A 15,828-nucleotide genomic window follows, 5' to 3' on the forward strand; every position below is an offset into this window, starting at 1 on the left:
GCTACTGTCTCCAGGGGGGTCTTTTTTAAGGGTTTCTTCCCGCCCTCCCACCCCCACGCACTGCCCCATCCCCCCCTTCCTCTGTAGAGAGAGAGAGGCAGGGGAGAGAGGGCTGCTCCTTGGGCTTAGAGATCCCCACTATCGCAACCACATCTGGGCTCCGCTCCAAGCCGGCCCAGGAGGCGCACGCGAGGCTGATCTTGAGTTGTCCCAGCGTTGCCAGGGTGACCCCGGCTGGGTCCTAGGCTTGAGTGCACGCGCTGCTCTGCGGCCAGGCGAAGGCTGGGCCAAGGCTTTGGACCGACAGTTCCTTGGCTCCTGGGGGTCAGGGGCGGAGCCAGGGCACCTCGAGGTGAGTGCAGGTCTCCAGAAGGCTGCGATGGAAGGACGTGCGTGAATGGTCTGACTCTGCCTCCCGGCACCGGACCCAGGCCGTACAAGCCAGAGAGATGCCGGAGCACCTGCCAGGGAACTCCATCCCTCCTCTAACCTCCCTCTCTCCCCACCACCACGTGCAGCGATCCGTGAGGTGTCCCGTTTTCCCCCGAGCCCTATCTCTCATCCTCTTACTTTGCTATCGAGGCATTGGGGGGCCTCCAGGGAGGAAAGGGTGGGGGACCCGACCCCCAAGGATGAATGCCTCCTTGGGTAGGAGTTTCCGGAGAACCTTGGACTCAGGACACAGGGGTTCAAGTCCTGGCGCCTCTTCTTACGGTGTAGATCAGTTAACCTCTCTGAGCCTGAATTGCCTACCTTGTAATATGTGGGATTTGGGACTAAGATGGTCACGGAGTCTTTCCTTTCTGGAAAACTAACAAAACTCAGGTACGCTAGAGATGGGCTGCTTTCTTCCACTTGGTTCCTGTCCCGACTGCCTTCCTGCTCACCTCAGCCTTTTCCAATTCTTTCTTTTCTTTGGCACTGCTCGTCTTAGGTGGCACCTCTTCTAGAAGGAAGCCTTCCTTGCCTGGTCCTCTGCCTCTAAAACCTCGTTTTTCACTCATCCGTGCAAACGTTGTCTAGAAGACCATAACCTCCATATGAACAGAGACAGTGATTTTCCTTCTGTCTTTGCAACCCAGCAATACCTAACACACCTGCATCTGCTGTTGCTCAGTCGTTTTTCAGTCGTTTCCGATTCTCCGTGACCCTATTTGGGGTGTTCTTGGCAGAGATACTGGAGTGGTTTGCCTTTCCTTTTCCAGCTCATTTTACAGATGAGGAAACTAAGGCAAACTGGGTTAAGTAACTTGCCCAGAGTCGCACAGCTAGTAAGTGTCTGAGGCTGAATTTGAACTCAGGTCTTCCTGATTCTAGGCTCAGTAATCTATCGGCTGTGCCACCTAGCTGCCGTTTGCACATAGCAGGTGCCTAGTTAATGCTTGGTAAATTACCTTCAAATTCTTCCCACACTCTGTAGTCACGCACTGCATTAGCAACTAGCCTCAATGGATAGCTAGAGACGGAGTCTGGGGAGTCCTAAGCTCAGAATACTGCTATGAACCCCGAGTTGGGTGACTTGAAGGCAAATCTCTTCACTTCTCTGCCTCAGTTTTTTCTTCTGTTAAATGGGGAAAACACCTGATGTGTTTGTTACTCTCGGAGCTAGTGTGGGCACCGAAAGAGACAATGAATGTCGTGGTTTGCAACTTTTTAGCTCTAGAATTATCAGCTGTCATTACTAAGCAATCCCCATTTCCTTTCCTGTCCCTCTGAGTCCTGTGGATTTCCTGATGCACGGTCAGGATCCCAAGAAATTTTTAAAATTTGTGTACGTTTTTTTTCAATTAGCAAGTAGTTTTTCTTCCCGCTCCCCCCCCCCACCCCCGCAACATTGAGAAGACAACCAAAACCTTTGCAACAAAAATGCATAGTCAAAGCAAGCAAATTCCTACATGGGCTGAAAATGTACGTCTCATTCCATACCATGAGTCGGGGAGGTGCAGTTGGGAGAGGTTCCTCTGGAATCCTGCCTAGCTGGTCTTTTCTGTTGATCAGAGTTTTTCAAAGTGCTTTGTTTTCACTGAGTTGTTATTGTATGAAGACCCAGGGAGTTTCACACTGAGAAGCATCCTTGATGGAAAACTCTCCCCATCCCAATATTTTCCCTCAATTAATTCTATTGAATACAAACATTTATTAAGCTTCTGTTAAGTACAGGGCTTCTGGGCTAGGCATTTCGGATACAAATATATTTTTTTAAAAAAAAGACTGCTTTCAAAGAATTGGAAATTTAACAGGGTAGGAAGGAGAAACGAACAAATTACTGAGGGGATGAGAGCTATCTGAGCTGGCGGCTTCCAGGCTTTACTGACCCCACTCCCAAAGCGTGCCCTCTTCCTGCACCTCCTGGCTGTTGATGAAATGTCTTAGTATCCTAGAACTTAAAAAAAAATCCCAGAAAGTGACAGATCCATTAATCTCTGAGTCAGAAATCTTGCCTCTGACCTCTGCCTAGAGATTTGCCTTGCTCCATCTCCCCCTCAAGGCCAATAGCAGAGGCAAAATTATGCTTACTGTGGTCTGTGGAGGTGGGGAAGGAGGAGGGGCAGAAGAGGGAAAGACTTTGGACTGAGAGTAAGAAAGTCTGGGTTCTAGTGTCTGTTCTACCATTGACCCCTTGTGTGACCTTGGAGAGGTATCATTTCCTCTCTTTTTAAAAAAAAAAATTGGGAAGCAATCAGAGTTAAATGACTTGCCCAGGGTCACACAGCTAGTAAGTGGGTTTCCTCTCTTTAGGCCTCAGTTTCCTCTTCTGTAAAATGAGGGAGTTGCACTAGATGGTCTCAAAGACCCCTTCCAACTCTGACATTCTGTGTTCTGAGGGCCCTCTCATCTCTGACATGTTCTAGATCCGCATAGCTCTGACATTCTATATTCTTTTTGTTGTCGTTTTTTTTTGTTTGTTTTTGGGTTTTTTTGGTTAGGCAATGGGGTTAAGTGACTTGCCCAGGGTCACACAGCTAGTAAGTGTTATGTGTCTTAGTCGGATTTGAACTCAGGTCCTCCTGAATCCAGGGCCGGTGCTCTATCTACTGCACCATCTAGCTGCCCCTGACATTCTATATTCTAAGAGGCCTCTCAACTCTGATGTACTAGGTTCTAAGACCCTTCCCAGCTTTGAAACTCTGTGTCTAAGGTCTCATCTGGCTGTGATATTTTCCCTCCCAGCCCTGAAATCACATGCTATAAGGCAAAAGTTCAAAACTCCCAAGCCTGTTGGGATAAGCCATATACAAAACTCCCAAGTGTAGCATGAACCTGATAAAAATACAACTGGGAAATATTTAACAAAACAAAAATACAAGACAACATAGATAATATTCATTTGCAGTTTTCTAAGTCAGTGTGCTGTCTGCTCAGATCAGTTTCTGCGTTTGCTCTAAGGTCCCTTCCAGCTCTAACATTCTATGTTCTATGGTCCCAACCAGCTCTGAAGGTCAGTATTCTAAGGCTCCTCCCATCTCTGACATGTGGTGTTCTAAGATCCTTCCCAAAGGTCCCTTCCAATTCTGACGTCCTTTGCCCTCTGCTTCCTCCAGCACTGCCGTTGTGCTCTGGGCCCTCTCCTAGCCCTGACTTTCTATGTTCTACAGCCCTTCCAAGCTCTGACATTCTCCCATGTAAGATTCCTTTCACCGTTTGGTGACTCCATCACTGTCCCTCCACCCAATCTGGACAGAAGATAGTATGAATCCAGTATGCCTCACCTCAGTATTACATAATCTCTCCTGTATCTATTTGCAGACACCCCAACATTCTACCCAGGACCCCCTTCTCTAAGAGAGGCCCATGGTCCCCGGATCCCATGGAGTGCCTGCTGCTAGGGTCCTGTTAGATCCAGGGATCCCAGACTGGGACCTTCTAGATTCTTCCTCTCTGGGTCTCTCTGGAGCTTCAGGGGATTGGCTGGGGACTCCAGGTGACCTGCATAAAAGGAATGCCACAGAATACATCTCTGGCCCTGCTTTCCCACACCATGTCTACTCCTAACTTAATTCTTCCGTTTCTGTGCCCTTCCCCTACAACTAACCTCTTACGGCCCCATTGGTGACTCCCAGGGACCAAGGGTTTGCTGCAGGATACTAAATAAGGACCAGTGTCACAAGGCTCTGATGCCGTGACATCTCCCACTGTGGGGCCACCCACTCTGGCCTACCCATTGTGTCATCATGGCTCCCTGGGAAGGGATTGGGGGGTCAGGGTGAGCCCAAAGTCACTTAAGTGGAAGATGGTACCAGCAGGCAGGACATCACCCCCGGGGACTGAAAACATCTTGAAATGACACCTTGGAGTTGTCTTAACAAAACTGACATCTAGGAAAAGTGCTTGGACCCAAAGGAGCCTGGACCCAAGCAAATACTGACTCCGGCATCAGACGAGGCCCCTCCTTCTCTAATGCTCCCGCTCCTTCTCTCAGGTCCTCCGCTGAGGCTAAGAACACCATGCCTATCACTAAGACCCCTAAGACCACCCACCCCTTGTGGGTGGAGTGGGATCAGAAGGCCCAGAAGAGCGGCCTGAGACACGAGGTTTATGCTGTCAATGGCGACTGCTATGTTGGAGAATGGAAGGACAACAACAAACACGGTAAGGACCTTCTGAGGACCGTCAACAGGCCAGTGGGGTCATCGTGACTCTGGAGGCACCCCCAAAATGGTTAGACCGAGACTTAAAACACGTCCATTTCCTCTGGGGCCAGAGGCTCAGGTGAAGTCTGGGTGCTGCGTCCCTTTCACCCCAAAGGCTTCTCGGACCCTCGGACTCCTATGATGAAGAGTAACCCCTGTGGGCCTAGGTAGTACAGTGGGTAGCGCACTGGGCCTGGAATCAGGAAGACCTGAGTTCAAATCCAGGCTTGGACTCTTCTAGCTGTGTGACCCTGGACGAGTCACTTAATCTGTCTCTGCCTCAGGTTCCTCAACTGTAAAATGGGCATCATAGTAGTGCCTACTTCTCAGGGTTGTAGTGAGGATCAAATGAGATAATATTTAGTATTTTGCTTAGTATATTTGCTATTTCTCTTACTACAGTGCCTGGCACACAGTAACTAACCCCTATGCACTCAGTCCCCCCCCCCCCCACCCCAGCTCTAATTAGGTTCATAGGATTAATCCCCTCATTTTACAAATAAGGAAACCGAGGCCCAGTTAAACTGACTTACCCAGCACACAGCCATGTTCATGGGACTGTTTAGAGATCATAACTGCAGTGGGAGGCTCCATATACTTGTCCCTTGTTTTCTGGCATTAAGTTGGGGTCAAGAGGGTGAGTTCAGCATGGAAATGGATTTAGAGTTCGGGGACTTTTGCTCAGAGACCATCTACTCCAACCCTCATTTGACAAAGGAGGAAACTGAGGCCCAGAGAGGTCATAGGATCCTAGATCTGGAAAGAGAGCTCAGAGGCCCTCATTTTACAAAGAAGGAAACTGAGGCCCAGAGAAGTCAAAGGATGTTAGATCTAGAAAGAGAGTTCAGAGGTCCCCATTTTACAGAGGAGGAAACTGAGGCCCAGAAAGGTCAAGCAACTTTTATACAAGGTCAGACAGGATAGTAGGCATCAGAGGTAAGCTTTAAACCCAAATCTTCTGACTCTAAAGGCAGTAATGTTTCTACTGTACCATACTACCTCCTTTATAAGCTTTTAGGTACTACAGAAATGGGAGGTGTTATTATTTTCTAGACATGGCTCAAGGAGCTCAGCCTTTCTTTAGGGTGCCTCAGTTTCCACTTTTGTACAATGAACAGTTTGGATTAGCTGACCTTTAAGACCTCCGTAGGTTCCAAATCTATGACCATCAGAATCAAACCTTCAATGTTATCTAATCCAACTCCAACCTCAGTTTACCTGGTCCAACGCCCTAATTTTCCCAGTAAGGAAATGAAGGCCCGGAAAAGTTAATTAACCTGACGTCTTGCAGCTAAGAAGTGGAAAAGGTGTGATTTGAACCCAGATTCTCTGGTCACAAATCCAGTTCCCTTTCCAGAGTACCATGCTAGAATGGTATCCAAGGTCCCTCTGGTCTGTAGTGTTAAGAATTCACTCTTCCAGGGGCAGCTAGGTGGCGCAGTGGATAGAGCACTGGCCTGGAGTAAGGAGGACCTGAGTTCAAATCCGACTTCAGACCAAACACTTGACACTAACTGTGTGACCCTGGGCAAGTCACTTAACCCCAACTACCTAAAAAAAAAGTAATAATTCACTCTTCCCATTCCACCAATGAGAGAAACTAAGACCCAGCTAGATAGTTATAGAATCTGTCATTTCCCAGCTCATCCCTGAATATGGAAAGGAGTCAAGGGAGAGAGAGTGGTCTTCTCTTTATCTAGAAAAACAGAGAAGAAAAAAAAAATTTGGAAGGAGAGGTGCCAGAGCCATTTTATTCAGAGGACCCAAGTGGTTAGGGCTTCATAGATTCTGAGCAGTTAGTCAGAAAACCTGGCCTTTGGCTTTTGGTTTCTGACCCCTTCCTGCCTGTGCGACCTTGGGCAAATTATTTAACCACATTAGACCTCAGTTTCCTCATAGGTAAAATGAAGAGTTTGGACCTTCTATAGTTGCTTTTAGGTCTATGATTCTATGATCTTTTCTGGGCCTCAGTTTCCTCATCTGTAAAATAAGGGGTTAGACAATGACCTCTAAGGTCCTTTCCAGCTCCAATTCCTATGAGCTTTTGGTCATTTAGATCATTTCTAAAATTCCTTTCAGGACTAAATTCTATGATCATTTTTGGATACATGTGACCAAAACTTGGATTCTATCTTGGTCTCTTTGCATGGGGAAAACTTACCTCAAGGCCATAGGTCACTTGTCTAACTTGAGAGTGTGCTGGTAGGCACCAGGAGAACTAGGAGAAAGTGTAGATGACTCAATGACAACATATTCCCCACTGCAAGGTACACAACGATCAGTTACATGTCATGGCGGTGGGTCAGTGTATAGACAACAGGTTCAGCCTCCCTTGGGAATGAAAGCACTATATCAAGCCCCACTGGGACAGTTATCCACAAGGGGTCTTTAAGGAAACACAAGTCACACAGAGGGAAAAGAGCAATCAATAAGCATTTATTAAGTGCCTACTGACCAGGCACTGTGCTAAAGATCTGCAAAAGGACAAAGAAACTCAGAACTGATGCGTGTCAAGGTGTGGTTAGAGGAATGAAGAGTAGCCAGGGAACCCAGAGGTCATCCAGTCCAATTCCTGACCCTCTATAAAGGAAGAAACTGTCCTTAAGTGCTGAAGATGTGAGGAGTCAAAGAGTGATCGTCCGCCTTCCTTCATGCTACAGTAGATTTGGAGTCACAGGACCTGAGTTTGAATCCAACTGCCATTTACTTACTACCTATAGCAGTCACTTAACCTTTCAGGGACTCAGTTTCCTAATCTGTAAAGAGAGGAGATTGGACTAGAACATTCTCCAAGGTCCTGTGCAGGTCTCAATCTATCATCCTGTGAGATTTCCCAATTCATTCACTCATTTGTTCAATTATTTAGCTATTAATTGCACTCCCACAACATACAGACCCTCTCATTACCAGATTCATAGAATCAGAAGGGTTCTCAGCAGCCGTGGAGTCAAACTGTCTGAGATTCTTTCCTACATGATCTCCACCAAATGGACGTATCCACCTTCCATCTGATCGTTAGTTTATACTTAAAAAGCGGGAAGTAATCTCCCAATACACTAAGTCTCCAACCCTCTCGTTTTTACAAATGAGAAAATTGAGGTTCAGGTAGGTTGTGACTTTGCCAGGATCATACCAGGTAGTAAGTTTCAGAGGCAGATTTGATTTTTGTTTTTGTTTTTTTGCTTAGGCAATCAGGGTTAAGTGACTTGCCCAGGGTCACACAGCTAGTAAGTATTAAGTGTCTGAGGCTGGATTTGAATTCAGGTCCTCCTGACTCCAAGGCCAGAGCTCTATTCACTGCACCACCTGGCTGCCCCAGAGGCAGATTTGAACCCAAGACCTCGGACTCCCGAACCCCACCCCTCTGCCTCGTCATAACTGCCTTTCAATGAGCCAGCAATCTGTATATCTACAGCTTTCCTCTCAAATTGTTTTTCTAGTTCTGCACTCTGGGGCTGAGGTTTTAATCCCTCATGACTTTCCAACTCCCTCGATCCCTCACTTTTACCTCTTAGAATCCTGGCTTCCTTCAAACCTCAGCTCAAGTCAAACACCATCTCTTGCCTCCCTTTCCTGATCTCTTCCCTCCCTTTCCTGATCTCTTCCCCAGCCACTGGTGCTCATTCCCAAATGACCTTGGACTTACACGTACATGTGATGTCTACTCTCAGCCCAATAGAATGTAAACTCTTCAAGGGAAGGGAGTCTTTGTGTCCTCAGCACCGAACACAGTGGGCATTAATAAATGCCTGTTAAGCTGTGTGACCCTGGCCTAGTCACTTAACCCCAATTGCCTAAAAGTAAAAAAAAAAAATGCCTGTTGATTAATTTTATTCTTCCTGGCATACAAAGTCCCTTACACACACATATCAACTAGAGTATGGGCCCCTAACCTGTCAATCTTGATTCCTTTCCAAGTTGATTGTCTAGCTTTTATACTTCCCAGGAATTTCCAGCAGGGAAAGGAGGAATCTTAGTACCTGTGTGACCTTGGGTAAGTCATTTAACTTCCCTGGGCCTCAGTTTCCTCATCTGTAAAATGAGAGAGCTGGACCAGATGGACCTCTGAGTTCCCTTTCAGCTCTAGATTGATGGTCGCATAAATGAGCCTAGGAAGAAGCATGTCCCCTCCCAGGCTGGGCAAGTAGGAGAAGTAAGGATCTTTGTGCAAGGCTACCCAGTGACTTAGGGACTAAGCCATAACTATCCATCAACAAACATTTCTTCAGCTCCCACTACATGCCCTGCACTGTACTAGGTGCTGGGGGATGCAAAGACATCAATGAAACGAGGCTGCCCTCTAGGAGCTGACCTTCTATCAAGGGAGATAAAATGTACTTAGGTGAACCTATAAAGAATATACAGTATAGGGCAGCTAGGTGGTGCAGTGGATAGAGTAATGGCCCTGAAGTCAGGAAGACCTGAGTCCAAATCCGACCTCAGATGCATAACACTCACTAACTGTGTGACTCTGTACAAGTCATTTAATCCCAATTGCCTCACATAAAAAAAAAAAGAATCAAGAATATACAGTGTACAGAATACAGAATACAGAATAAGGGGCAGTTGGTGGTGCTGGACCTGGAGCTCAGGAAGACCTGAGTTCAAATCTAGTCTCAGACACTCCTAGCCATGTGACCTTGGGCAAGTCACTTAACTTCTCAGTTAAAAAAAAAGGGAATAGGGATAAGAAATGGAGATCATAATAACATCTATTTCCCAGGGTGGTTGCAATAATAAAATGAGATATTTTAAAAGTGCTTTGTGAACCTTAAATCACTAAAGAAATGTGAGCTACACCTTACAAGGTAGTTTGGGGAGAGAGGGCACTAGCAGTGCCTGGAGGTGGGGAGGGAATCACAAAAGCCTTAATGGAGAAGGAGAAGCCGGGTCTTAAAGGAAGCTGGGGATTCTAGGAGACTGAGGTAAGAAAGGACAGCGTCTCAGGAATGGAGATTAGCCCATGCCAAGGCATGGATGGAGATGGGAGATATGGAGTGTAGTAGGTAAAGAACGGCAAGCTGGATGCTTTAGTTGGACTGTTACATACAGGAAGGGGGAGAATAATGTAAAATGAGGTTAGAAAGCTAGGGTGTAAAGGGCTTCAAAGGCCATAGAGAGCCACTGGAGTTCTGTGAGTATGGGAGTAACATGGTCAGGTCTGACCAACTTCAGACATACTGAGTCCCTAGTCACTCTTCCCTAGACTCCAACTCCAAGAGAATAAACCAGTTTGGCATCTCAGGAGAGCCCACCAACAAGGGATGGGAATGCTGACCCAGGAAGTGGAGTTTGCTGTTGAACTTTGTCTCAGAAGTGGGAAAGGGGTTCAGAAAAGTGCTGGGCAAGGAAATCCCAGTGGGAGCCCAAACAGGAAGAACTTTCTGGAGCCTGAGTGCCCCATCAGGGAGAAGACAAGCTGTTCTTCCAGCAAGGTGATCTGAGCTATGTCTGGTATTGTCTCTTCCCATTAGGGAGAGGAATCCAGAGGTGGAAAAAAAGTGGTGCTATCTACCATGGAGAATGGAAGTTTGGGAAGAGAGATGGGTATGGGACCCTCAGCCTTCCTGACCCTGTGAATAAGTATAAGAAGGTCTACTCTGGCTGGTGGGCAAACGACAAAAAAGCTGTGAGTTTGGGCTGTTCCTCAGCAAGAGAAGAAGAGAGGATCTCGGGGATAAGGGTTGGAGGGGAGGAGGGCCAGGGCTGCCAGACCGGAATTGAGGGGACCCCAGAGGCTGCTGATTATCTGGGGAGGTTAAGGGAAAACAAACCCCAAGACTTAAGGAGAAAGAGAGATGAGGAACTCAGAAACCAAAGAAGAGGAGAAGAGGTCTGAGAGAGGGTGACAGAGGGTGCTTCAGGGTCAGCTCCCCTCAATATCACAGGAATCAAATTATTAGCAAACACAAAGCAGGAGAAAGGAGAGAGATGGGGGTGGGATCTAGAACTAAGTGCCAAGCTGGACAGATGGGGAGGCAAACAGGCCATGGGGCTTGGGCTTCCTCCTGCCCTGGAATTGGGGATGGGCTGGAAAACCTCTCCTTCCCTTCCCCCGACAAAGGGGCCTAGCCTTAGTGCCACCCATACCCTAGGCTTTTATCATTTCCTGGCTTTCTTTTCTAGGCTGAGGGGTACCCTCCCATGCTAGTGTGGGTGGTGAGAAAGGGGTGGAGGGTTGGAAGAAATAAATGCAGGGAAGGGCCCAGGGCCAACCAGAACATTCATAGCTTCCTCTGCTGAAGTTAAGAAGAGGCCTGGAAAATGGAGGAACCTTCCCTAAATTCTAGCCCAGTTGGGCTGGAAGTCCAGTCTCCTCTGCCCTCCTTAGGCAGCACTGTGTTGTGGGAATGGTGTTCAGTTTGGTGTCAGTAATACTCAGGTTCAAATCCTGGCTCTGACACTTACTAGCTGTGTGGCATTGAATGGGCAAGCCATTTAATGTCTTCTTAGCCTTTATTTTCCTCGTCTCTAGAATGGGGGTGATTATCCTTGCACTAGGTTGTGGACTTTAGAGGACTCTTCATTGTTGATTGGTGGATGGGGTGTTGAGGCAGGTTGACCCCTCTGCCTCCTGCAGGGCTATGGCATCCAGTACTATGGGCCCAAGGAGTACTATGAAGGAGGATGGAAGGACGGCCTTCAAAGCGGATGGGGCCGCATGTACTATGCCAATGGAGACATCTACGAGGGCCAGTGGAGTGAGGGCCGGAGAGATGGGGAGGGCATGCTCCGTCTAAGTAAGTCTCCCGGGCTCTGCCCCCATCCAGCGAGAGTGAGTTCACTCTCAGGAAATTGTGCATTTGCCTGATTGCCCAATAGAAGTCACACAAATATGTGGGTCATGCCCTCCGGCAGCTTGGCACGTCCTGGCAATGTAGAACATTCAAGCTAGAAGCGGGCTTTAGAGGCCATTCAGGCACGGGATTTAGGATGGTAAGGGATTGTGTACTCCTCCATACCAATGGATACGTGATCTCATCCATGTGAGTAATGCTGTCTCCAGAGATGCAGATCCCAACCTATCCACGCCCGCCCATCCTGGCTGACTCTCGTCCATGCTGTCTCCCATCAGTCACTGCAGCACCAATATGCTGGAGGCCTTCCTTCAGTCCTCCTGATTTCTTGAGTCTACCCATGGAGTGAGCGCTCATGCTCTCCACTGGTCATCTCTTTTTTTTTTTTTTTGGATAGGCAATGGGGTTAAGTGACTTGCCCAGGGTCACACAGCCAGTAAGTGTTATGTGTCTAAGGCTGGATTTGAACTCAGGTCTTCCTGAATCCAGGGCCGGTGCTCTATCCACTGCACCCCTAGCTGCCCCTACTGGTCACCTCTTGCTCTTGCTAGGTGAACCAGCCGTGCTCAGCCTTTTTTGAATCATACCTATATTTCTTGGAAAACATCCTTTACACCACTTAGATAAGGGCTTTAGTTATTGAACTTCTCTGAGCCTCAGTTCCCTCATCTATAAAATGAGGAAGTTGACCCAGATGGTCATTTTGGCCCTCTCTACCTATAGAACAGGAGTTCTTAACTGGGGGAGCTCCATGAACTTAAAAAAAACTGGTGACATCTAATTAGTTTCCTTTGTAATCCTATGTATTTTATTTTATGCACCTAAAAATAATCTGAGGAGGGATGCATAGACTTCACTAGACTGCTAAAGGGGTCCATCACACACACACACACACACACACACACACACACACACACGCACGCACACACACCCCAACACTATGACCTCCGATTCTGTGATCCTAGGAGCTTTTACATGGTGCTTTTAAGTCTTGCAAAGTGCTCAGTATCCATGATCTCAGGATCTCAGAACTCAGGACTCAGAAGTCTACCCTGAACCCAGGGTAGATATTACATGTATAATTTTCCCCATTTTGCAGATGAGAAAAGTGAGGCTCTGTAGTTTAGGTGACTTGCCCATATCCACAAGACACATGAAACTCAAATTTCTTCCGACTCTTAAGTCCAGCATTTGCTCTTGTCCAACACAAATTTTAAAAATTATTTTTATTGATGCCATTTAAAAATCTCACTTTCATTTCTCAATGAACCCCACCTCTCTCCATTCTCCCTTCTAACAGATAAGTACGCTCATGCAAAACAAATCAACATAGTGGCAACATCTAGAAATGAATGAGTTCTAGTTTTTCCCTGTTGCTTTTTTTTTGTTTTTGTTTTTGGTTAGGCAATTGGGGTTAAGTGACTTGCTCAGGGTCACACAGCTAGTAAGTGTCAAGTGTCTGAGGCTGGATTTGAACTCAGGTCCTCCTGACTCCAAGACCCATTGCTTTTCTTTACATTACTGTGGCATCAAGTCAATTATTCTCTTGGTTCTGATTGCTTGGCTCTGCCTCTGTTCACCAAAGTCTCCCTAGGTTTCTCTGAATTCCTCACGAACAGCTTTGCTCTCAGTACAGTTGCATTCACACATCACAGCTTGCTCAGCTATTCTTTATTACAACAAAAGTCCACCGCTCATTTTCACGTGAGAAGCTGTAGGCCCGAGAAGAGAGAGAAGTGAGCTGTTGAAGTCTTAGTTCCCTAGACTGGCAGTCAGGACCGTCCCCTCTCTGTCTGGCACCTCCTCCCTCCATCCCTCATCACCTCAGTCCAGAGTGATCAAGGCTTCCTTCTGGGAACTCAGCGGGTATTTTCTTCCTTACAACATTCACTTAACCTTCCTGATGTACCATGAGGGAGTTGTTTGTCTTCAGCTAGACTGAAAGCTTTTATGTGGGTCTTCTGAGACTTAGCACAGGGCTGGGCCTGCCCTCAGCTACTGGTTGACTGATTTCTGTTGTTCAAATGCTCTCTGTTCCTCATCTCGTCTAGAAAGGCTGGACGCTTAGGGCCAAGGTTCCAGCCTCAACCCTCACCACCGCATCCCCCCCTCCCCTTTACTTCTCCGAAGGTAATGGGAACCGCTATGAAGGTTGTTGGAAATATGGGATGAAGAATGGAACTGGCCGCTTCTTCCATCTGGACCACGGGCAGCTCTTTGAGGGCTTATGGGTGGATGACGTGCCCAAATGCGGAACCATGATCGACTTTGGTCGGGACGAAGCCCCTGAGCCCACCAAGTATCCCATCCCAAAGGTCAGTTGGCTCATATGCACTCTCTCTCCTTCCCCCTTTTTTCTTTCTTTCTTTTTTTTTTTTTTAACCTTTTGGTGAGGCAGTTGAGGTTAAGTGACTTGCCCAGGTTCACACAGCTAGTAAGTGTAAAGTGTCTGAGGTCAGATTTGAACTCAAGTCCTCCTGACTCCAAGGTCAGAGTTCTATCCACTGCGCCACCTAGCTGCCCCTCCCAAAAAGCATCAATCCAACATTTTATTAAGCCCCTACAAGCCTGGCATGGCAGATAGAGATTAGAAAGACTTGGGTTCAAGTCCCACGTCAGGCACATCCTGATTGTGTAACCCTGGAGGGGTCCCTCTCCCAGTCCCCTTAAACTTGTCCCAGACAAATCTCTAAGACTCTGTGTTACAGAGTGGGTGCCAGACTTCATTGGTGGAAGGAGTTTTCTCAAAGGAAGCTCCCCAGAGGGATAAAAATCACAGATCTGGGCCTCCCCCACCATAAAAATGTGCCAGGCATGCTCTTGGTGGTGGGAGTTCAGAAACAAAGAAAGAAACATTTCTAGCCCTCAGGATTTACACACACAAACATCAATACAAAGTCGAACAAATCTGACAAATCTGTTTCAAGAAGATACAGTGCCAATGTTGGGGAAAGGCCTTGTTTAAGAAATGGCACGGGGTGGGCAGCTGGGTGGCACAGTGGTTAGAGCACCGGCCCTGAAGTCAGGAAGACCTGAGTTCAAATCCAGCCTCCAACCAAACACCTGACACTTACTAGCTGTGTGACCCTGGGCAAGTCACTTAATCACAGTTGCCTAAAAGGAACACAAAACAAACAAACAAAAAAAGAAACAAAGAAACAAAGAAAGAAATGGTGCCGGAGCTGTGCTGTCATAGAGGCTAAGCAATCCTCTTTGGCGCCCCCTTTCTGCCTGAGCATCCATACCTCTTTGGAAGTCCTAGCAACCCTCTCAGGATACTGGACAATCAGGATGCTACGGTGGGAAAATAAACAAAACCTCCCAGAAAACCTGGCTTCCATTCCTAGACCCAGAGAAGTCACTTTGGTTTCTCTAGCCCTATCACACAAAGAAGGGACTTAAAATATTCATACTACCTGCCTCACAACGTGGTACAGTGGGATGGATGGACAATGACTCTGGATCCAGAGGGCCTGGGTTCAAATCCAGATTCTGATTCTTATTGCCTGCAGGACATTGGGCAAGTCATTTGTCCCCACTGGGCCTCAGTTTCCTCATTGCAAGTTGAGATGGTTGGTCTACATGGCCTCTGATGATGCCCTTTCCAGCCCTAGGTCAATGATTCTGGGAAAGCAGCATGGGGAGTAGCCTAGGGCACTGGACTTGGAAATCAGGAAGACCTAGGTTCGAATCCTGCCTAAAAGGACAGATTTATGACCCTGGGCAAATCACAACCTCATGGGCTGCTGTGAGGATCAAGTGATATTATGCTTAACACACCCTCAAGGTGCTTCCACCTGTCCCAGACAATGGGGCTCAGAACCCCAGCTGCTAAGGTGGCGGCTGCTCACCCTGCGCCATCCCTCCTCCCACAGAGAGGGAGACAGGACACACCCGGATCCGGGCCAGGCCACAGAAACAACAGCCTTTTGTTAGAGGACCCAGGCAGAGCCGGCCAGCCTTCCCCCAGACAGGTGGGGTTGGCAGGGGGCTGGCAGAGAGGGCAGCTCAGCTACCAGGAAGCACTAGGGTCAGCCCCTTCCTCCGTCCCGAGTTCACACTGACCCTAAGGCTCACCACTTCCCTCCAGATTGAACTGCTGGATCCCGATAAAGTGTTGGAGGAAGCTGTAGCCATGTTCCTCCAGGAGGAAGACTGAAACCATCACTAGAAGCAACAAAAGGCTGGATCAGTGGAAGCAACGGGTGTGTGTGTGTGTGTGTATGGGTTGAGTGTGTGTCTGTGTGTGTGTATGGGTCATGTGTGTGTATGGGTTGTGTGTGTGTGTCTGTGTGTATGGGTTGTGTGTGTGTCTGTGTGTGTGTGTATGGGTTTGTGTCTGTGTGTGTGTGTATGGGTTGTGTGTGTGTGTCTGTGTGTGTGTGTATGGGTTGTGTGTG

General features: G+C 47.6%; 1 protein-coding gene across 3 annotated transcripts in view; it reads left to right on the forward strand.

Moving 5' to 3' along the window:
* Positions 1-255: 255 nt before the first annotated feature.
* The window catches only part of MORN3 (MORN repeat containing 3), a 16,939-nt gene continuing 1,366 nt past the window's right edge, over positions 256-15,828 (forward strand). The window contains exons 1-6 of one of the 3 annotated variants that reach the window (XM_027853576.1): positions 362-529; positions 4,421-4,590; positions 10,106-10,260; positions 11,212-11,371; positions 13,559-13,743; positions 15,519-15,633. In XM_027853576.1, the coding sequence (XP_027709377.1) occupies positions 450-529; positions 4,421-4,590; positions 10,106-10,260; positions 11,212-11,371; positions 13,559-13,743; positions 15,519-15,587 (819 nt within the window). In that variant the 5' untranslated portion in view covers positions 362-449 and the 3' untranslated portion in view covers positions 15,588-15,633. The other 2 variants (XM_027853577.1, XM_027853575.1) reach the window with 2 other exon arrangements.

Source organism: Vombatus ursinus, unplaced genomic scaffold (assembly GCF_900497805.2).
Source record: "Vombatus ursinus unplaced genomic scaffold, bare-nosed wombat genome assembly UNPS02009994.1, whole genome shotgun sequence".
Taxonomy (NCBI): Eukaryota; Metazoa; Chordata; class Mammalia; order Diprotodontia; family Vombatidae; genus Vombatus; species Vombatus ursinus.